The sequence below is a fragment of the Xyrauchen texanus genome, chromosome 32 (genome assembly GCF_025860055.1).
Source record: "Xyrauchen texanus isolate HMW12.3.18 chromosome 32, RBS_HiC_50CHRs, whole genome shotgun sequence".
Lineage (NCBI taxonomy): Eukaryota > Metazoa > Chordata > Actinopteri > Cypriniformes > Catostomidae > Xyrauchen > Xyrauchen texanus.
In genome coordinates, this window is record NC_068307.1 from 36680394 (window position 1) to 36704905 (window position 24512).

Below are 24512 nucleotides of genomic sequence, written 5' to 3' on the forward strand. Positions count from 1 at the left end.
CTTTTGTCACCTTTTACTCCGGGTGGCGGAGGAAAAATCTCAGTGGCCTCCGCATCTGAGAATGCTAATCCACAAATATTTTTCACGTGGCTCATTGAGTGCGTTACTGCAGAGATCTAGCGCGCATGGAGTCTTCACGCTATTCTCTAGGCATCCACCCACAACTGGATGGCTTCAGAAGACTTGGAATATAGCACACAAGTCAAATGGTCTACAACCTTGATGGTGCTTTTAGGAGCTCGACAGCATCCATACTCATTAACTTTCATAGTATGGAAAGGAGCAGCATGAACATTTGGCCCAACATGTAAATTATGATAATTTTTATGATGGTGTGGGTGAGAAAGTGCCTGCACGCGCACCACGGGTAGCTATTTTTCTATGCAAGCAAGTGCCGTTCAAGTGCAGCTCCTGTCTACTTGAATGGGAAAGGCAGGAATCTCCCAAACAGTTTTCAGGATTATGATCAAAGAACATATTTCAAATCAGCAGGAAAATCAGAAAACACTGGTATCATAACTTCAGCTACTTCAGATAATGAAAAAAAAACATAATTTTCCAGGATCGTGTAGCTAATGTGAATGTGCATTCTAGAGTTTATTGACAGGTGATGTCAGTATTTAAAAGGTGATTCGCTCTTTTACATGTAAGGCAGAAATTTTTTTCTACATCCGTTGACTGTTGGGAGTTCCAAATTCTCCCATTCATCTTAAAGATCAACATTTAGCCCACCTCCAGCTCATTTGCATTTAAAGCTACAGACACTAAACCAGCCCGTTTGGAACAGGGCTACAAAACAGTGGTATAAAGGCATGGTAGAATAAATTATCTGTGAGGTATAATATGCAAAATCCACTTAAAATGTTTTTTTAAACAGAAATATGTCCCCAGTATGTGTACAGCCATGGCCAAAAGTATTGGCAGTGACATACATTTTGTAATAAAAGTAGATCTCAGCATCATTGACATGCGAGCAAAAGCAAGCCAGAGACAAATATGTATATGTATTTATTATTTGTGCAATTTAGAAATGTTGAAGTCCCTTCGCACCTGTATGTTAATCTAACTCTTGCAGTAATCATTTATCATATTCATGCAGTTGTGTTATTCAGTTGTGTGCTGAAAGTCAAACGTTGACATCAACAACAAAAATAATGTCACTTGCTGCATGTCCTTGTATTGGAAAACCATGAACAAAACTATGCAACATAAAAGGAAATGCAACACAAGATACATTAAATACAGGTTATGTTTAATCTATGGCAGGTCGCCACTTGATTTCCAATGTAAAATCTGTCCTGAAGCAAAACCAGTTGAGAACCAGTGAGTTTAAGGGACAGACAAGAGCAGACTGGCCTCACTGTTGCGCACCTACAGTATATGTTAACTGTTAATAGTTATAGGACATTACTTCAAAAGCTCACACAGCTGATGTTATTTTTAATTTAGTAGTTAATTTAACATATAAACTAACATGCTTTAGTTATATAACATGTTATAGTTACATGCTATTTTTTTTACACATACTTCAATAAAATAAATGGTTTCAAGTTTCAATTATAATAAAGTGTTTGCTCAAAAATAAATAAATAAATAAAATAACCCTTCTGTTTTCACTGATAATAGTAATTGTGTAATACCATATACCGTGAAATTTTCTGAGACTGTTATCATACCGTGAAAATCTCATACCGTTGCAACCCTACTACAGACACTAAAACAGCCCATTTGGAACAGGGCTACAAAACAGCGGTATAAAAGCATGGTAGAATAAATGATCTGTGAGGTATTTTGAGCTGAAACTTGAGACACGTTCTGGGGACACCTTAGATTTATATGAAATAGTTTATAAAGGGGCATAATATGTTCCCTTTTATAAAAGTGGCCCATCTCTGACAAATAGTCTGGTTTTATTCACTTTCACACATATCACGAGTAAAACGACAGATTAAAACATGTATTTTTTGCTCTGTTAATCCCACAATCTTAATAAATATTTGTTTTTTTTAGGTGATATATTTACAAGCTTATTCCAATGTGATTAAGTTGCATGGTAGCTCAATTTATATAGCGCTGGACTTTCAACACGAGTCGACACGCAATCCAAAAGTGTCATAGAAGTGCTAGGAAATAACGTGGTTGCTTCAGATATCGCGTTTTCCAACTCACATTTGATTTTATGGCACTATTGGTTAGGTTTATAAATTTTTTCACATCTATTCATACTTTGATAATGATTCATTAACTGTACGGTTTCTCTAGAATAATTTGTTGTTATTTTTAAGATTCACAAATATAGATAGTAGACAATATAATTGGTAGAAGCCAATGCTAAGGCTACTGTGTCCTCATTACCGCAGTTGTTTTTCATCTACATAAATTTTGAGCTCCTGCAAGACATGGACTAAATATAAACAGCATAGTTCACTTTTTACTCTAAACAATGTGACTTAAATAATAAATAAAGAATTTAAATTCTGTCATAATTTGCTCTCAACTAGTTCCAAACCCGTTTGACTTTCTTTCTTTTGCAGAACACAAAAAAAGATGAATATTCATGAATAATGAATAATTAATATTCCAGTCCATCTTTTTAATACAAATGCAGTCAATAGGGACTCATTTTAAATCTTAAAAAAGGACCCAAAGGTTTAGGCACATTTTAAATATGCCAATTCCTCTGAAACTATATGATAAGTAATTTTTCAGTGATAACCCTGACGTCCGTTGCGCATTCAACAAGCTTCTTTCATGCACACATTAACCTGTAATGGAGGACAAGATTTTCACTGAACGGTTTTAATTTATTTTCAGAATGACATACAAGTTGCATGCACAACTTTTATGATATGTTTGGGTCCTTTTTATGATCTTAAGTAAGGCAGTATACCATTGTATTGAAAAGACAGACTGGAAAATTCATTAAAATTCTAAAGTCAGTCATAAGGTTTAGGGACGACATTAGAGTAATTTAAGTAAATTATTACAGAATTTTCATTTTTGGGTGAAAAAAATACAAATCTATTCTTTTCATTTACATTTCAACATATACGTAATGAAGTAATTACACTGAAAGCTGAACTTTAACCTTTTGCATAGATAATATTGTTAAAAGCAAATCCAAAATTGCCCTTAAAGCCTTAAAAAAAATTACAAATTTCTTTCTTCACCAGAAATTCTTTAGAAGAATATCGCAGCTCTGCAGGTCCATACAATGTAAGTGTGACGCTGGCGTGTTCAAATGAAAACCAATGAACCTTGTGAACATCTATTGTAAAAATAATAATAAAAAAAAACATTTTGTTGCACTTCCGGTTATAGTGCTCCAGTTCTCGCGTGAACATGCCAACATGCGTCACGTGAGAGGCATGGTCAACTGAGTCACCATTGAAGATGCATTGGAGAGTGTCCGGAAATAAACAATTATTGTGAAAAGGACTAAAATATTTATCTGTTTCCCACCCAAAGCAATCATTCCACTGGAGTCATATGGATTACTTTCACTACGATTTTATGTGCTTTAAGGAGATTTTAAAGTGCTGATCATCATCACTTGCATTCAAAGGACTTAAGGAGCTGAGATAATCTTCTAAAAATCTTTGTTTGAGTTCTGCTGAAGAAAATAAGTCAAACACATCTGGGATGGGAGGGTGAGTAAATGGATGAACTAACCCTTTAATCCCAAAGATGTAGATGTTGCGAGAAACAAAATTTAATTGCACCAAGATACTGAGGTTATTCAAACAACCAAGAAGTAACGAGCATGTGGTGTTATCTTGCAGAGGTAACCTGAGGCTCCTGGATCAATACACAGCAGCAAGGGAGCAGGAAAGCAAGCAGGGTACAAAAAAAGTTACTGTTTCTCCTGTGTGCTCAGGTAAAAGGAAATGAAAGGCTAAGACTGACCAAATATTGATCTCATTCATTCAGTCATGATCTCCTGACAATTTCCACCTTATCTCGCTCTTCCTGGCCTTGATGAGGACTGTTGAGGATCTCCGTGACATGCAGGAGTTATACTAAGTCGCCATTGATGTAAAATGTAGCGTATCTGCTTTATCGTGGTCTAAACAGGTGTGATGAAGTTAAAAACAATATGAGCTTGAATTGACAAGGAGCTAACTAATTTCAGGCTAGTTACAACTTGTAAATGACTTTTGCACTTGTAAAATCTATATTTTACAATGAAATTATAATGCAAACTCATCTTACATGATGCTCCAGGGTGAGATGAAGTGATTGTGGACCATGTTAAAAACGTATTTCAGCCCCTTTTTCCTAATATTGGGATCCTTTAGAAAAATATGCAGTGCGGCAGGTGCTCCACTGGCTGATGAAAAGCCTACATGATCACACAGGAAATCAACATGCTGCTTCCGAAAGTTAATGTAGCCTTAAATCAACCCGATTCAGACGAATTGCTGAGAAGCACCCTTCTCCGACACACATTATTGCAAGAACACACTGGGAGCAGAGGCGAGGTCATGTTCAAAACACTGGATTTAAAGGAACGGCAGTGAATCACGAGGCGGACGGCACTTCTGAACTATAAGTGCTATATATATATACCAAGATAATAGTGCTTAAACAACGCATGTTTAACAAAACCAGAGCAGAAAGGTTTTGCGGTTGTTGTTCTTATGTAATATATTTGGGTCATGAGAAAATGCCCACGTCCCTGGATGAAGTATCCGAAATCTATTCATACTACTCACCAGAGTTTCCACTAAGAAATGTTGGTGCTGGCCAACGTGTCCGTGAATGATAACGTTTGCCGGACAAACTGGAAATCCGGCCATTTCATTTCGGTGTTGATTTTGCGCTGTAACACGATTGACTATGCATTATAATGTGATATAATAATGAAACAAAACGGCAAACGTTTGTTCTATATAGCTGCTTTCTATGTAAAAATAAATAAATAAATAAATAAATAAACAGCTGTTATGGAATAAGCGTCTAATAATAAAAAAACACATTCACCAGGGAGCAAAAGCAGGCAAAGCAACAAAAACACAATGATATTTACCACGTGTCCTTTCCTTTACAAAGAAATATTAAAATAACCGAAATCTATCTGACACATGCATCTGTGTTTCATGAGAGTGTCACGTGCGCTTTCTCTGGAGCACGCAAGTGCGGGTGAGTCCAGCAGGCTTCCCGAAATTTACAGGAAAACCAGATCAGGATCACTTGTGCAACTTAAATCACTTTTGACCCAAGGAAAACCCTGAAGAAAAATAACATCACAGAAAATTAAGAGGAACTTGCTATTACAAAAGGTGCGCCATCTGGTGTGGGTTCAATCCATTTTACCTGTTCAAAATGAAGCACGCAAAAGAATATTATAAAGGCAAAAGATGCACTCCACATTATTTCGGTCATTCATTTTTTTGCAAGAAGGGTTTATAATTATTTGATATTTATTTTCTAAAAGAAGTGTTTACATAACTTAGGTTATTTTTCTGCAAGTGTTTTCAGGGGGGTTTTAGGCCTATATACACGTTTGTAGCCTATTATATTCTTTGTTACATTGCTTTGGGAAGATCTTGAATTTCTTGAGGAAATTTTTAATAATAATAAGGTCAACAACATATCAGACTGAAATGTGGCATAATGTGAAATTTAGCATTATAGTAATGATTTAAAAAAAAGTTATGAAAAATATGGTTATTTAATATACAGTAAAAGCCCATTTTAACTGGTTTAAAAAATGACTATACTCTGTGATATATATTGTTATCATGATATAAAATTACTCATTTTGTGATGTAAGATTTTGGTCATATCGGCCACCCCAAGTTATGTCATCTTAATTCTCACCTTGGCTTCTTTTCTTGACACTTTATGCTTTATGACTATTCTCCTCAGATTTTTCATAGCATAAAAGCACCTCCAGAAGACGGCAACGCAAGTTTTAAATGAGAAGATTCTCACTGCGCGTACGTAAGAAGGGAATAACTCAGGCTGTTTTTGCCAGTGGTATAAAACCCGCTGTAGTCACGGATTAGAACTCTGCAAGCTTTGGTAAAGTTTAAACCTCCGTGGGAGCGAAAACGCTGTAATCATTGGGATGGTGTTGCACTGTGCATTTGTGGCATCAACTAAAGTAGCAGCTGACACTTCGTGTTAATATTGTGTCCGACCATGTTTGAATTTGTCAGACATTAGGACATTTTTACAGTCAAAACATTATTTACAGGCTAACGGAAACCCTGCTACTCGCATACATACCAAAAAGAACATACTTTTTTGCCGGCAGATAAGTGCGTTCAACAAATACAATACATACTGTGACAATATATGGCATCGGATGCAGCTCCGGTAACTGGAGCTCTTAGATGTTCAACAAGTGATTCAAATTTCAGCAAACATCGACTGATTTAAGCAGCAAAACTTTCGACCTACTGTCGCCAAATTCACAGTTATTATATTATGTATTAAATTTCCTCCTCATATTAATTCATGTTGAAGCAAAACTCCTCATACCATAATGGGGGTGATTAATAGGTAGTTGCATACTAACCCAAGTCAAAAGAGCCCACCCCCAAGTTTCTTTGATATTCTGGTCCCTAGATAAAGCTCAGGATCATCTTCCAATATAAGTCTTTAAGTGTTTTCAAGGATAAGGGATTACATTTTGTGGGCACACATGCATGTTTAACCGATACCGTAATTTCACATTATTGCACATTATAAACACAAAGGAAGCAGAACAATGTTTCCACCTGAATCCGGCAAAGTGTGTTCAACACTTTCTGTTGTCCTAGTCAGAATTAGAATCGCCAACGTGCAATCTGCCCACAGAACCAGAGGGTCATGGAACACACACTGGGGACTAGCCTTCTGTCTCACATTGCCAACTGCCTTCAAATGACTTATTCTGACTATAAGAAAAGTTTAATCGTCTGCAGCCCACACTAGCTATGGAAGGCCTGTGCCATGGATTATTCATGATGAGAAATTTTAGCCTTTTGTTGTCAAGAAAAAAGGGAGCTTCAATGGAATTTATTGAAATCATATTTCAAATGGAATTTCACTCTTAAAAGTTATATTTAAGAGTGATTTTGAAAAGGCCGCCTGTGAGGGATCAAGAGAGCAGAGTGAATGTAGGTGCTAAAAAAGAACCGCTCTGTGTTTGGTAGGATCCTGGGTGTTGATTAGGGCCGGGTATCTGCAGGTCTTGTAATGGGATGCATATGCAGTTGCTACTGTACATATGCCGATATCGGAGTTGTGCTATGTAGCATAACCAATGAAAGCACAAGGAAAGATCAAGCTATATGTGATGTTTAATGTGATAAGAAAAAACTGCTGAACATTTGCTCGACAGAACACATTACATGCTAGTGGGTTAAAGCTGAAGTGTGTATGCACTTGTTGATGTTAAGCTACTAACCAGGTCAAACTTTGATATTGCCGCTGTTACCTCAAGAGCAATATGTGTAAATAATTTCTCTAAAAATGTTGACAAAACGTTTGTTTTGGGTGACCTAACCCTTTATTTCTGAGACATATTGCACAATCCAAACACCTCTGTAAATTCCACAGCTAACTTCCAACTTAACAAATCTGTCTTCTCACAATGTGATAAGACAGCAAACAAAGAAAAATATCATGTAACAGACAGCAGCACTCTATGGTCAGACAAGAAGTTTTGTTAATAATTGATAACTGATATGTAATACAATCTCAAACAATTTGCTGTAGCACAAGGGTTTCTGGGTGGGCTAGGAAACCTTATTGCGCCAAGCATTATTGTATGACCATTACATTAGAAATTAGAAGTTGATCACATTTGTTGAGCAAACGGTTCTGTCGGTACATTCAGATGGACACCAAAAGGTGGGTTGTTGTGAGAATGTGGCTTACTGCGAGAAAGCTGGGTTCCTGTTTAAATGTACTGTATAAGCGGTATACACTTTACTCTCATATAGGTGCAGCTCGTTAGAAAGCAGCGTCCCTGTTGCAAAGTAATCCCCACGACGCTTCTGTAAACAACAAACATGGCATCTGAGAAAGACTATGCTAGCTGAGGTAAGGGACATTCCATCATTTAAACTGGTGTGAATAAATGAGTATAGTTTACTGAGCACATGGATATGCTTGTTTTTTCAACAAAAATATGACATGAGATACAAAATAAATATGATAACTATTATATACCAAGTGTTTATACTCGTCCTGTACGTTAACTGCATCAGTCTACTTCATTAGCATTTTTTTTTCTTCGCTTTGCGTGAGCACATGCTTTCAAGTTTTCACGCATTGCTTGTTTAATTATAAAAAACACACAGGACATGACATAAGCTTGTTTTTAATATAATTAGAAGCTTGTTTTTTTTTTTTAAAGGTGACACAACCTTCATGACTAAAATAATTTTACAACGTCTCTTTCTCATTAATTATCTTCATTTAAATAATAGAATATTCAAATATTCGTTTTTTATGAGTTTAAATATTCAAATAACAAATTATTGATGAATGCCCATCCCTAGTAGCAAGCTGCTCTAAGGACTATAATGATTGTCCATTACATCAGCCACTTATACTCACAAGCTTATAGTAGTTGTATTTCTTATTTAGCCACATTAAAATTTTAAAAACACTGTGGCTTCAAAATTCAAAGTTGATGTACGATTACCCTGCTGAAAAAAAAACTGCTTAAACCAGCTTGGCCATTATTTAAGCCATTTGGCTGGTTTAAGCTGGTCGCCCAGCAGCTGGTCAGTTGGTTGCTTTCAGAGGGGTTTTGAATATTTTTAGCTGGTCAGGCTGGGAGACAGGCTAGCCTCCCATTCTAATCCAGCTTGGCCAGGCTATGAGACCAAATAAAAAAATCAAATCCCCTCTAAAACCAGCCTGACCAGCATGACCATCTTAACGATTCCTGTTCCATAACAGTTCCAGTAACGGTTCCAGTAATGTTTCTTATAGTACTTTTGAGGAAAGTATAATTTAGAAATAAGAGATACAATTCTTATTGCATTTACTGGCCTGTGCAGTCTATTACCACATGCTAAGATCATTTAAAGTTTCAACAAAGCAGATATAAAGCTGCAGATTCAAAAGAACTGGCTCATTAGTGTCATTTGTTTGAGAATCAAACTATACCTGTTAATGGAACTGAAAATCATGAAAATCATAAGGTTCCAGTACTTTAAAATAAAAATTAACCAAAAATTAAACAATCCTCTCATCATTTACTCACCCTCATGCCATCAAACATGACTTTCTTCTGCAGAACACACACAAAGATTTTTAGAAGAATATCTAAGCGCTGTAGATCCATACAATGCAAATAAATGGCGATCAGGACTTTAAAGCTCCAAAAAGGAGATCAAGTCAACATAAAAGTAATCTTTATGAATCCAGTGGTTTAATCAATGTTTTCTGAAGCAATCCAGTTTGATTTGGGTTAGAAAAGACTAAAATGTAACTCTTTTTTCACTATATATCTTGACAGCTGTCCCCTTGGCGATCATGATTTCAAGCTGTATTACAATGCCTATCCACAGTTTTCTTGAGCAAACACCGGGCGGCGCCAAGATGATTCTAATTGCCTGTTTTGAGTTTCTGGTCTCAAGACACAATGTAAAAACTACCGAAACAAGTGATTCAGACGGAGAACAAAAAACCTTTAAGTGTTATTTGGAGTAAAAATGTATTTCAGGCTCAACCTGTACAGTTTTTAGCTGTCATATCAACTCAAAGTAGATAATGATTTTTAAGAAAACAAACATTGGTCCATCGCTTCATGACATCTACATACTCCGGATAGGCACTGTCAAAAAAATTATCATCTCAATTCTGTTAAGTATCGGCACTTTAAAACCACATGATTTTGAAAATGTTTACAAATGTAATACTTTAAACACCACATTACCCACTAAGAATATACGCTAGCGCTATGTGCATGCGTCAAGCACAAGGAAGTGAAATCGAGCTTAAAATAATGATAGTGCCTAGAGACTGCAATGGCGAGATGTTCAGTGAAAAAGGAGTTATATTTTGATCTATTCTCACCTGAAACCAACTGGATTGCTTCAGAAAACATAGATTAAGCCACTGGAGTCATATGGATTACTTTATGATGCCTAGAAATGTAGGTTGATGATATAAAGATCCCGATGAAGGACAGAAAGTAAACAAGCATGGGAAAGGAAGGGGGAATGACTCAAACAGGAGGTGCTAATTTATCTAGCAGTTGAGCAGGCAGATCTTGAGTCAGGTGAGGAGGATGAAGCTTCAGCCTATTGGTTGCATTCACACTGAGGTTGCATCAGGGCAGATGATGGGGAGGTCTGAAGGGGCTTACACACACTGGTGTCAGCAAGTATGGAGAACATGTGATGGCCATTAAATCTGCTACCTTAACAAGAAACCTTAAAATGTTATATGCTCCAGTCAAAAACCTGGAGCATGTTTTTTTTTTTAAAGACACGAGTTAAACATTTTGGAGGTAAAATATCCTCTCCAACACCAAGCCTTTCTGTCCCTCCATCTCTCCAATCCTCTCACCCAATTTCCAGTCCTGTAACTCTTTTTTGTTGCTTTCTTTGCACTTCTCCCCTGCTCCTTTTCTTTCTTTCTTCCTTAATTGCTATGATTAAGTCTACTGCTTAATAATTACTGTCTCCATCCATCCAGATAGAAAGAGAGACTAGGCATTCATTCCTCAAGAGCCTTTACACTACAGTTCACCCATCATGTTGAAGGAAACAGAGGTACTCTGAGAATTTATTACACAATGCTGGCAATTTATCTGATTTACACTGCCGGCCAAAAGTTTGGAATAATGTACAGATTTCACTGTTTCGGAAAAATATTAGTACTTTAATTCAGCAAAGTGGCATTTAACTGATCACAAAGTATAGTCAGGATATTACTGATGTAAAAACAGCACCATCACTATTTGAAAAAAGTCATTTTGATCAAATCTAGACAGGCCCCATTTCCAGCAGCCATCACTCCTTTATCTTTGAGTAATTATGCTAAATTGCGAATTTGGTACTAGAAAATCACTTGCCATTATATCAAACACAACTGAAAGCTATTTAGTTAATTAAATGAAGCTTAACATTGTCTTTGTGTTTGTTTTTGAGTTGTCAGAGAATGCAATGGACTATCATGTCTTAAGGTCAATATTAGGTCAAAAATGGCAAAAAAGAAACCGCTTTCTCTAGACACTTGTCAGTCAATCATTATTTTGAGGAATGAAGGCTATACATTGCTTGAAATAGCTAATAAACTGATTTTTTCATACAAAGGTGTACACTACAGTTTCCAAAAGCTCTAACAATGACAGAAAGAGATGTGGAAGGCCAAAAAGGATAAGTACATCAGGATCTATAGTTTGAGAAATAGACACCTCACGTGTCCTAAGCTGACAGCTTCATTGAATTCTACCCACCCAACATCAGTTTCATGTACAACAGTAAAGAGAAGACTCCGAGGTGCAGGCCTTATGGGGAGATTTGCAAAGAAAAAAAGCCACTTTTGAAACAGAAAAACAAAAGGAAAAGGTTAGAGTTGGCAAAGAAACAAAGACATTGGACAACAGATAATTGGAAAAGAGTGTTATGGATCTTAAACCCATTGAGCTTCTGTTGGATCAGCTAGACTGTAAGGTGCCAGAGAAGTGCCCGAAAAGACAGCTGCATCTATGGCAAGGAAGCGTGGGGTGAAATGTCAACTGAGAATCTGGACAAACTGACCGCTAGAATGTCAAGGATCTGCAAAGCTGTCATTGGTGCACATGAAGGATTTTTTGATGAGAACTATTTTTAGTTTAAGAATTTAATTTATTCAAATTGTAAAAGTAATTTTTCACGTTATTAATGACGAGAGCCAGACCGACATAGGATTTTTGGATTTTAGATTGGGAAAATTCCCCGATTACCGATATGGTGGCCGATATACAGGTGAAACTCGAAAAATTAGAATATCGTGCAAAAGTTCATTAATTTCAGTAATTCAACTTAAAAGGTGAAACTAATATATTATATAGACTCATTACAAGCAAAGTAAGATATTTCAAGCCTTTATTTGATATAATTTTGATGATTATGGCTTACAGCTTATGAAAACCCCAAATTCAGAATCTCAGAAAATTTTAATATTACTTGAAATCAATAAAAAAAAAGGATTTTAAATACAGAAATGTCGTCCCTCTGAAAAGTATAATCATGCATATGTACTCAGTACTTGGTTTGGGCCCCTTTTGCATTAATTCCTGCCTCAATGCGGCGTGGCATGGATGCTATCAGCCTGTGGCACTGCTGAGGTGTTATGGAAGACCAAGATGCTTCAATAGCGGCCTTCAGCTCTTCTGCATTGTTTGGTCTCATGTCTCTCATCTTTCTCTTGGCAATGCCCCATAGATTCTCTATGGGGTTCAGGTCAGGCGAGTTTGCTGGCCAATCAAGCACAGTAATACCATGGTCATTGAACCAGGTTTTGGTACTTTTGGCAGTGTGGGCAGGTGCCAAGTCCTGCTGGAAAATGAAGTCAGCATCTCCATAAAGCTTGTCTGCTGAAGGAAGCATGAAGTGCTCTAAAATGTCCCGGTAGAGCGACTGCGTTGACTCTGGACTTAATAAAGCACAGTGGACCAACACCAGCCGATGACATGGCTCCCCAAACCAACACAGACTGTGGAAACTTCACACTGGACTTCAAGCATCTTGGATTGTGTGCCTCTCCATTCTTCCTCCAGACTCTGGGACCTTGGTTTCCAAATGAGATGCAAAATTTGCTCTCATCAGAAAAGAGGACTTTGGACCACTGAACAACAGACCAGTTCTTTTTTCTTTAGCCCAGGTAAGACGTTTGACAATTGAAGCCCATGTCCAGGACCCGTCTGTGTGTGGTGGCTCTTGATGCAGTAACTCCAGCCTCAGTCCACTCCTTGTGAAGCTCCCCCACACATATGAATGGCCTTTTCCTGACAATCCTCTCCAGGCTACGGTCATCCCTGCTGCTTGTGCACCTTTTTCTTCCACACTTTTCCCTTCCACTTAACTTTCTATTAATGTGCTTTGATACAGCACTTTGAGAACATCCAACTTCTTTTGCAATTACCTTTTGAGGCTTTCCCTCCTTGTGGAGGGTGTCAATGATGGTTTTCTTCACAACTGTCAGGTCAGCAGTCTTCCCCATGATTGTGAATTCAACTGAACCAGACTGAGAGACCATTTAAAGGCTCAGGAACACTTTGCAGGTGTTTAGCTGATTAGAGTGTGACACTTTGAGCCTACAATACTGAACCTTTTCACAATATTCTAATTTTTTGAGATTCTGAATTTGGGGTTTTCATAAGCTGTAAGCCATAATCATCAAAATTATATCAAATAAAGGCTTGAAATATCTTACTTTGCTTGTAATGAGTCTATATAATATATTAGTTTCACCTTTTAAGTTGAATTACTGAAATTAATTAACTTTTGCACGATATTCTAATTATTCGAGTTTCACCTGTAGTTCATTTGTGAGCTGGAATTAAAACAAACCTTTTCTATGTGGATTGTGCACCGATTTTGAACCAATATGACTATGCTAGGTACTCAGAAGTCTGCTTTCTTAAACAAATTTTTTTATCAAAGAATATTTCACATTATTATTATACACTGTCAACTAATTCTAGAAATGAACACTGAGAAAATAAAGAATAAATATAAATACAATAAATAGCTTAAAAACATCAGTACTGTTTAGTATGTCAATTCTGACCATTAAAATAAAGAATAAATATAAATACAATAAATAGCTAAATAAAAATCAGTACTGTATGTTTAGTATCAGTCAATGGCTGACTGTTTAAATAAATAATACATTCAAATAAAATAAATAGCTAAATAAACATCAGTACTCTATGTTTAGTATCAGTCATATGCAGACTATTTTAATACTGCCAGTCAATTAGAGGCAGGTTGTAAAGGTTGTGTTACACTGTATTCTGCTATACAAGTTCAGGGGAAGCTTTCAACGGTGGAAAACCAGACTTTTACATATGACATTTTGTAAATGTAATGACTCGATTGTTCGGTTGAAGGGGGTACCAAACTGCGAATCCTAAACAAAATAGTTTGGTGATACATGTTTACACATTAGCTTCCACACAGCTGAAAAGCTATGAAAGTAGCTATGTGGTTAGCTTGTTAGCTATAAGCTCTTTGTCACAGAGAGTAAAAGATGGATGTTGATTATTTACTTTCCAGCATTGTATCTCACCAACTATGTAACAGCGTAGCATGAAATCAGCACTCAACAGACACAATTCATCACCATACCATTGTCTGCTGAGCTGCAAAAAGATGCTGTGATGTTTACCTTTCAATCTGCTACGTTACTGACTGCACTGCCAAACTATAGCTGGCTAACAGCAAACAGATGTGATAAACATGACATGACATGGTTGTCAGGGACAGAATTAACATTATATTAGCTATATTGAAAAAGGAAAATGATGGGTTCATTGTTTATTAACTTTCCAGTAGTTATTTCACAAACTAGTTAACTTACTGTGAAGATAACGCTTAACTGTCAAACTTTGTTATGACACTATTCTAAATCACCCCAAGCATTGTTTTCTGCATTATATGTTCATAATCTGCGCATATCGGTAAACATAGATACGATATATCTGTGAAAGGCTAATATCAGATGATAATATCGGCTGACAAATAAATTTGTCTGGCACTAGTCTTGACTATATATTGTGGTCCTATTGAATGCCACTTTTGTGAATCAAAGTACCAATTACTATCCATAAGAGCGAAATCTGTACATTATTCCAAACTTTTGGCCACCAGTGTATCTTCAAATTGTAGCACCTACTGCACCTGAATGGGACAATGGTGAGATAACTCTATCAACATGTTCTTCATTCTCAAGTGATATGACAGGGCAAGTTGTAAAGCTTCGGCTAGGAAATCACCTTAGAATTCTAGAAGTGACTTTTAGATTTATCTGGAGGTAGAGAACATATTTTCTGTTAATAATGGTGAGGAAGCCCTTACCTTGATGTAGCTGTTGAGTTGTGGATAGACCTTTTGCACTCCCAGGAAAATAGAGAGGGGGGTTCGGTGAGGGAAAGAGGCTGTGACAACGTGTGTGACCTCTGGGAATGAGTACACCCGGAAGCCGTGCTTCTCATATAGTTGCTGCTGTTCCTCATTGGGTTCCTCGTCTCCTTCACTCAAAATACTGCCAACTGCATAGCGACACTTGTGTCCCGGAACCTACAATACAGATTAACAAACATTACATACTGTAGGGTATACGATTAAGTATTGATACCCAAATAACGATACACTTTGCGATTAATTGCAATGCATCAGAATACCATAATTGGACTGCGATTGAAACTGTGGCAAAAGCACAATGTAGATCCAGCATAACCGCAAGATAGCATGAATTGATTCAGTTTTAAGGCTACTTTATACTTAATAGGTTCTTTTAGTTTGCCTAACAATTATGTATTGTTGTATCACAACAATGAAATGCATTGATGTTTTTGTTTAGTTAAGATTTTTGTTTGGTAATATTTATCCCACATCCAATCATTTCTTGACCTAGTAGAACTCGGCTAGTTAAAGAGCTTTAATGACTTGTTAAAATTAGGATAGTCGTTATAATGCATTAATTCAGTGCAATTAATTACATAAAAAACACATCTCCAACCAATTGACCTACCATCGGAGAAATTCAAGCTTGAAGTACCACCTGATTCCAGGAGGGGCAGTAAGTAAAACTCCAACTGCATAGGGAAAGTGCAACTGTACAGAGAACAAACCACATTTGCATGACACCAGCGACAGCACAAGATTAGAATGCGTTCTAAACAGCTGGACAGAGTGCATTCTGAATGTAGGAATCTCAAGACATGTTTTCTAAGTTTTAAACTAACTGTAACTTAACGCTGTCTTTATGACACGACCCAACCAAAGTGAGACGCTCCAAAAGCATCCGTCTGACACATGTACATTTACGCGTCCTTAGAAAAGTCTTAATAATAAATCTGTCTTGGACAGATTGACAAATTCAAAATCGCAAAAGTTATTGACTGTAGGCCAATGATAAACAATCTCCTGCCTTCTAAAGCCACTTTTTTTTATTGTCTTATCAATGCTTTACTCGTCTACCTCAATAATGTAATTATTGATTATAATTTTAATTATCTGAATTTTTGTTATATATATATATATATATATATATATATATAAAATTAATTAGAATTATTTATTATGTATTGAATTACTGTTGTATATTATTGTTATTTAAGGGGCATTATTGCAACATATTTCCTTCTTAGGATTGAAAACAAAACAATAAGAGGATTCTGACAGGAAAATAAGAATATAGAGTCAAATTTCAGTACTTTCAAAATCTACGATTAACTATGAAAAATTATGCGATTAATCACGATTACATTTTTTAATTGACTGACAGATCTCATTTTCCTCAAGAAACTCATTTTAAAACAATGGCCCGAGAAGTATAAACACAGACTTAGTTTGCATAAAGTGGTTTCGTTCATTGAAGAGAAAAAAAAGTTTTGCTTCTTCCATTGTATATATTAGGCTCTCTCACGCAGCTCACTTCACTTTTATCCAGCACGGTGCTTCATTGAAGGTGCTTTAACCAAACAAGTTTTATGAATGCACACATGAATAAATACAAAATATACATAGCCTACTTAAACGAAGATCTATAGTGTCAACGGATGAAATATTGCAAGAAAAAGCATTGTGATATATCAAAATATGATTGTATTGCCACAGCCCTACTGTAAAACATACACGTTCCTCAAAAACAAAAAGCGAATAATGAATGTAGCCATTTCAATCTCTTTTATAATAGTTTGTCCCTCCAAGCATTCCCTGTTGTCAGCTTGCCCAGCACGCTATTAAAACCCATCAGCTGCCTAAAGTTATCACCAAACAGACTCGTGCTGGTAATCATACACATTAAACAATAAACAGGAAGAACTCCATCACTTTTGACTCACTATAGCCTAGTTATGTTCAAAGACAATATGAAGCGTCCATGATTTGGTGAGTCATAGAGCAAAATCACTCTTAATAAGATAAACAAAGAAATTTCAGACAGAAGTATTTGAATACAGGATAAAGTTGTATGAGCAGGTGGCATAGTGTTGTGGAAAAAAAATTAAGTTGTAGTTTGACAATCCTGCGTTTAATTGCCAGGCATCTGGCAGATTCGGTAATGGTGGACCGATGCCCAACTGTCACTTTCATGTTTGGCTCTTACATTTTACCTACCGGAGGAATGCTTGTATGCAAATGAGGACACCAGGGAAATTTGTTATGGATTGTACAACCTTGTCTCGGTTTAGGGATTAGGTCCCTTAAGGGTTGGGAGAGAGAGGTACTGGATAGGTGAAGCTGGGCTGTGACAGATGAAGGTCTGTTTAGGAAAGAGGATGCAACATTTCCAACAATATCCATCCTCTAAATTGGAGGGGTGTTCATTCATCTCGTAGCTTTCTAGGTCACACTAAGCCTTCTGCTGTGCCCATCAGGAATAGATTCCACTGCCAGTCATGAAAAATATCAATCAGGGAAGTTGAGAACAAGACAAGAGTTTAAAATGTAGTAGACAGTTTTTTTCTAGTGTTCATGTGTGAATTCTGCAACAGTAGGATGAACGTTTTGCTGCTTAAAATTGCCCTGCAAAGGGCACTTCGAAGGCAGAACGATTGTGGCCGCCATGTTGAAGGGTTGTTCCAAACTGAAAGTCTCATACATTGAAGCATTAAACTTGAAGCATACATTTTTTATAAATTCATAAAGATTTAAATCATTTCTTTTCAGTGTCTATTCAGAAAGCAAACTTGTGTGAATGTTGCATGCTAAATGCGTAACTTGCGTTATGAATAAGCCATTGCCGTAACCATATGTAGCTTATCCTGTAGTCTCTAAAAACAGGAAATAGATGTCTACCCTTACGAAAATCAAGATTTCAGTGATAATTTTCACATGCAAATAAGCTTTGCGGCAAATTGTACATTGTGGCCAAAGGTTTGCCAGAAGTTCACCAATACCTGTGAAATTTCTGACAAACATTTGCGGCAAATCAAAAGCTCATCTGCATGTGAAAATAACAAGCGGCAAATTTGCTGTAAGTTCGCAGCTAGTTTCGTTTTTTGTAAGGGTTTTGCTGCCTTCACGTGCTTTTGGAATTATCGTAAATATGAGTTTCCGACTCGGAAGTAGCACATGAATGACCCCTCAAGTCATAATTACGACTGGGAAATTCAGAGATAATTTAATAGCCAAGTTTCTGAGTTGGGAGGAAATGTAAACTTTCAACATAGTGGAGGATATTGCAGTTTCTGTAGTGAATGACAGCATTTATTAATTTTTCAATTTAATTAATGCCGTTTCGGTCATGTACAGTACATTTATGTATATATCAGCAACCATTTGATGCATGTTGTACATTTTTACACCAAGAAAATAGCATGTATTTGCCCACAATACCATTATCATCAGCAAGCTGACCCTTACAAAAATCGAGAGTTTATGGCAAACTTGACAGCAAATTCGCAAAATTCGCTTTGCTGCAAACTTGCGGCAAATTGTCCATTGCTGCCAAAGGTTTACTGCAGATTCACCACTACTGGAGCTGCAAAATTCTGGCAAACAACTGCAGTGAATCAAAAGCTCATTTGTATGTGAAAATATTGATTGGCAAATTTGCTGCAAATTTTTGGCAAGTTTGTGGATAATTTGCCAGATGTCTTGATTTTTTTGTAAGGGGAGTAATACATATCATGGTGTATTCTGTGCACACACTGGGCATTATTCGTGAAATATGAGCAGGACAAATTAGTGTGTGAATCGTTCATGAATCCATTCTTCCATAAATGGTTTAATTGAATTCAGTGGGTCAATTTATGGTAGAATTAGACCAACACACATTTGTTTTGCTTGTGTTTTATGAACAAGGCCAACAAAATGATAATCTAGGGGATTCAATACCTCATTTAAGTGCAGTTGTCATTCCCAAAACTTCCATGTGTACGTAGCCAAACTCTTCCGAAAACATGTTTCTTTGAAAGAGTAGTCTTCTCACAGCTGGAGCATCTTGAGGACCAAGTCAGCAGGATATCTTTTGTCCCAGTGTGCTCCCAGCAGGTGTTGTTCATTGAGAGTATGTTTTAACAGACTGGCCTGTCAACCTTCAATTACTCAGAGAATTTGACAGAAATTGAGACTAAATCTCTTCCAACACAGCACTACATTACAAATTAGATCACAACAACTAAATCTTTAAGGATTTTCCATGTTCTGTCCAATGTTTAATCAACTGGGCTTATTTTGGACTCCAACAGCAGTGTAGAACAGAATAGAAGACCACTAATCACTACTCCTCACCTGTGGACTTAAGGTTGTCATGATACCATAATCATATTTTACAATACTATACCAACTAAAGTATCAAAATACCAAGTAGTATCACGTTACCACACGATAGTGTCTTCATTTTTAACACAGTTTGTCATAGTGATTATAAGAAACTAGCCATTCCACTTATTGCTCCAGAGTGGAGAAATTAACTGATGGATGAACTGGGAGAATGCACAAATGGACTAACTTGTTACCTAATGCATTCTTAGTTTGATTAGTTTGAAAAAAAAAAAAAGAAGAATAATTTGCCACGTCAAAACAGTCAGTTCAAACGGAAATGGCTTTAAACTTTTATTCCATTAATCTGTGATTATATGAATGTTGGTAACATAAAAATAAAGATATTGTAACGTAAAAGACTATTTTGAGCAGCTCGTTACATTATTACAACTGCTTCAGCACCTCTCATTACAACCGCATTAGCCCCTCTCTCCTGGTAAAAAGCAGCACGAATGCAGATTACAGACACACACACACCGGTTTGATCACACAGCTCAGGGACGTGATCAATCCGTGGCCAAATCAATCTGGGCTGCATTTCCCAAAAGCATTTGTAATTGGAAAAAAATAAATAAGTGCAATGTTAGATTTTTTTAGAAAAAACTGTAAATCTGTAAATGCTAAGAAAATGTTAAGCATTTAGGTTAAATGAAGTGGCACTAACCGGTGTTTATTCTGCAGTGTTTAATAAGGTTGCTGGTGTTCGCCCTTTGGCTTGAAATCTTTGTAGGCATTCACAGAAATTGGGTTTTCCTGGTCTCATCAGGCAAACCCCAAACTAATTCCAAATCTCGTTGCGTGAATTGTGTTTTTTCAAAAAGCTTCTCACTCTCCAAAGTTTTATTTAAATCCATATTATCCATTAGGAGATACAAACATCAAATTAAGACACTGGGATTCAGACGTGTGTGTGTGTGTGTGTGTTTGAAGCATGGGAAAACCACACATCGAAAAGTAAACAATACCATATAAGGGGCAAATTCTAAACAGCATTTTGTGCTCTTAAAGGGCACTGCGTGAAGGAGACGCCACACAAAAATAATACATTTTTAATGTTATTGCAGACAGCTTTAGCGAAAATAATATTTACTACCGTACATACAACATAACTTACGGTACTAATATATTAATAAATATAGTGGCATCAGCAGTATTTTGAAGCTAAGATAATACCATAGCACCGGTATACCGTGTAACCCTATGTGGCCTTAACCACTAATCCACTACAAGCATACTGTGAAAAGTGGGTTTTAAAAGATGATTTAGATGATTCAGGACATTCTGGGTTAACTGTAGGGTGGCACATTTTGCCCTACTAGGTAATGACAGAGTTGAATATGTGAAAAGACAAGTCCTTATACACATAACTGAAAAGGTGCCTGAAAAGTAAAAGATAATTCAACACACTAGACTAAGAAAAACAGAGGCCCTGATGAGCATATGTAACTGTCAGCACAACAGCTCTGTTTTAAGGCTTGTCGTTTTTACTTGTCATGCCATAGTCGAATCCATTTCAGGCAAATTTGTGAAATGTCACTGGGGTTACGATGTTGTGGCAGTCCTGTGGGAAATCGACTCCAAGGCGCTTATTGGAAGGCAGACAAATTTATTTATTACTTTAGAATGGCTTTAAAAAGCTCTTGCATCTTTCCTTTCCTCTAACTGTCACTCCCTCTATCCGTATCTTCAGAGTCAAATGCCTTTTCATGTTCCTGCCATCCTCAGAAAGATAGGACACTGTGAAAATACTAATAAATGTGACGGTGAGAGCCAGTCAGAATTCAGTCACAAGACGTCTGTTGATGATTCTGTGTAACAGGACTATTAATTTACTCACCTTCGTGTCATTCCAAACCCGTATGACTTTCTTTCTTACGTGGAAAACACAAAAAAGGATGGATAAAAAAGGACACCAAGGTGTCATAAAAATAGTCCATGTGGCTTGTGCATCATATTCATATATCTTCCTGAATAGGCAGTTTCTTCCTGAAAACATGGCAGCTGGTTGAAAACATGTATTCAGTCACTAGTAGGGATGCCACGGAGTGAGTTTTTGTACGTCTTCTTTGCAAAAAGCACCACAAGATAAATGGTCGATAATAGATACATGCGAATGCAAAAGAGGAAAATTCTCCACGAGAGTACCGTTCCATGTAAGAGTTCTCATCTAGAAAGTTACAAAGGGAAAAGTACCAGAAACGTAAGTGGGAAAAGGCCTATAGGGTGCAACACTACTTAAGAACATTGCACTGCACAACATTCTGCAACAATTTATTAAAGCAATTCATTGTCTGTCAGACACCCCCCACCATAAAGAATTAGCATAGCAAGACACAATAATAAACCTGTGGACTATGCATAAAAATTGTAACTTTGCTTACAGCAGTTGATTTAAAGTAAGAAATGTATATTGAGTGTGTTTAATTTATACACAAGCAATACTTTAAAAAACAAGGTGAATGTTGTGGTGGCGGCTGTGGCTCAGTTGGTAGAGCGGGTTGGCCACTAATCGCAGGGTTGGTGGTTCAAATCCCGGCCCACACGACTCCACATGTCGAAGTGTCCTTGGGCAAGACACTGAACCCCAAGTTGCTCCCAATGGCAGGCTAGCACCTTACATAGCAGCTCTGCCGCCATTGGTGTATGAATGTGTGTGTGAATGGGTGAACAAGTCAACAGTGTAAAGCGCTTTGAATACCGAAAAGGTTAAAAAGGCGCTATATAAGTGCAGACCATTTACCATTTTTACCATTTGAATTGAGATGCAACTTCTCGAAGTTTACTGCACTGATATTAACTACAAGCAAAAACAAAGCACGATGCAACATGCATAAACGTTCCGAAAAGTTGCATTTCTCAATTCAACCCTTTAAAAGCACCACAGCTAAAAATATTACATGAACTAGCTGGTTATTGGACGACTAGTGTAGCATCCTGTCCTGTTTGTAGGATGTGTACATTTATATGACTTCTGTCTGCATGTTTTACATTCGCCATCTTCAGTAACCCTCAGTCATTCAAATGCTCCCAAATAGGCGATTCAAGTATTTTCGGTGGATATTAATCTGGTAAATCGAATTCTGCAGTTATAATGTGGAGACAGAAACAGTTGCACTAAGCTGCAAAAGTAATTCCCTTAAAAATAATCTAGAGTAACTAGCCGCAAACTTGACACTCATTATTTTCACATGCTTGTGATTTGCTGCAAATTTGCCATGAACTCTCGATATTTGTAACATATCACCGTTTTTAAATATAGATTCAAAATTCTTGAGGTTAATAGCAAAACTGTTTTCTGTAGCGTAAGAGATGGTAGGAAACATCAGCCACAAAAATGAAAATGACGACGTTAGGAAACTGAAAACATAATTTTCAAATGTGGCCTATATTAATGCACTAAGTTGCTTGGCAATCATAAATACCCTACAGTTAGGCTTATTAAATACTGTGCATTACTTGGCAGTACAACTTTTTATTCTGATTTGAATGGGATTCAGCCACCCAGTCTCCATAACTTATTCTCACCCCACACATTAGTCTACCCTCAATGTAATCCACCCATCCATGACCACATTTGCCAAGATGTCTGCTCTGCCTGTTTATTCTCGATTTTGACTGACAAGAGGGTTGCAAAAGACCATCATGAAGAACAGAGAAAAAGCCAACCCTAAATCTCTCAGTCACTTAGGGACAGGAATGTCTTTCATGGGCTGGATCGCAGGATCCAGTCTGCCCAGCTCTTCTTATCCATGGCAACCATCTTAAGACCCATGGGCTTTCTCTTTCACCATATTGTTTGGCCTGATGAGAGGAAGTTCCCAAAAGCTTGCAGAGGACTCAAGACAACAGTAGCAGTCAGTGAATTATAACTGGGAGGGCCGGGGTGGTCAATCCAATCCACGGGTAAAAATCTTTCATCCCAGAGAAGATCATTGTTTTCCAATCCTGTTCTTTCCTCTCTTCTTATTCTTATTCTTCTTCTTTCTAATCAGACTTTGGGAGCTTCTGACCCCTGATTTAGCACCCCAGGCTCCGCTCTTAATGAGCGGAGATCATTATGCCAATTAGCTGAACTAGATCAGGACTTGGCCATGGATGTGTGCAAAGGAGCTTTGGACAGTTGCTAATTGGGGACTTGGGGGAAAAAATAGCCTGTCTGTGACAATGAGCCTTGGAAGGCAAGGGCCAGCTGTCACTCAACGTTGGAATTTCTGGTGGTAGGTTGACAACACATTAATACTATGGAACCAGTTGAAATGGAGGTGGACAGGAAGTGTAAGAAATGTAATCATACGAATTCATCAAAATCATAAGCGATTTTAGCCATTCTACTTCCATGAGACTGATAGTTAAATTAGCCAGAGTTAAATCACCCCTCTTTTCAAAACCCCACACATCAAAGATACCATTAAGACCGGACTCAGGACACTTATTTCAGTGATAAAAGAACATCTTCTGGATACTATTCCATAAAAAAATATATCTTACAGCACCTTTATTAAGTGTTAAACATCAGACTAAATAAGATAGGTCAAGTTTGTGAAGACAAACTTTGATGTTGGCTTGACAAACACTTGTCTGAATGTTTAAACTCGTTTTAAAAGTTTGATGGTAATACAGACAAACATGTAGCTAGCTAGACATTGGACATTAAGTCCGTTCGTCGGTAGGTCGGCCGTGCACAATGACTGAGAACAGAAATCACCTGATTGGCTTAAAGAGCACCTATTATAGTTTTTCAAATATTACCTTTCATGTAGTGTGTTATATAGCTGTTTGTGAATGTAAAAAAAAGTCTGCAAAATTTCAAAAACCAAAGTGCACGACAAATGGAGTTATTGACTCCCAAAAGAAAGAACCGATTCTGAACACCTGAAACGAGTTGTTAGTAATTCCAGACTTACTTCCTGTAATAATTAATAATGTAATTTGGTAACAAAAAACCAGCCTCTAGTCTTCATTGGCTGCTCCCGAACAGCTTTGACCACCCCTCAAACACTACACTAAGCAGTAGACCAATCACAACCGACTGGGACATCTGACCAATCAGAGCAGTGAAGGCTCTCTGAAAGGAGT

At 37.1% G+C, this 24512-nt stretch overlaps 1 protein-coding gene across 1 annotated transcript in view; it reads right to left on the minus strand.

Moving 5' to 3' along the window:
- Positions 1-24512, minus strand: part of LOC127625886 (testis-expressed protein 264 homolog) — an 81319-nt gene that overhangs the window by 48467 nt on the left and 8340 nt on the right. The window contains 1 exon segment of the mRNA XM_052101327.1: positions 15021-15242. Coding sequence (XP_051957287.1) covers positions 15021-15242 — 222 coding nt within the window.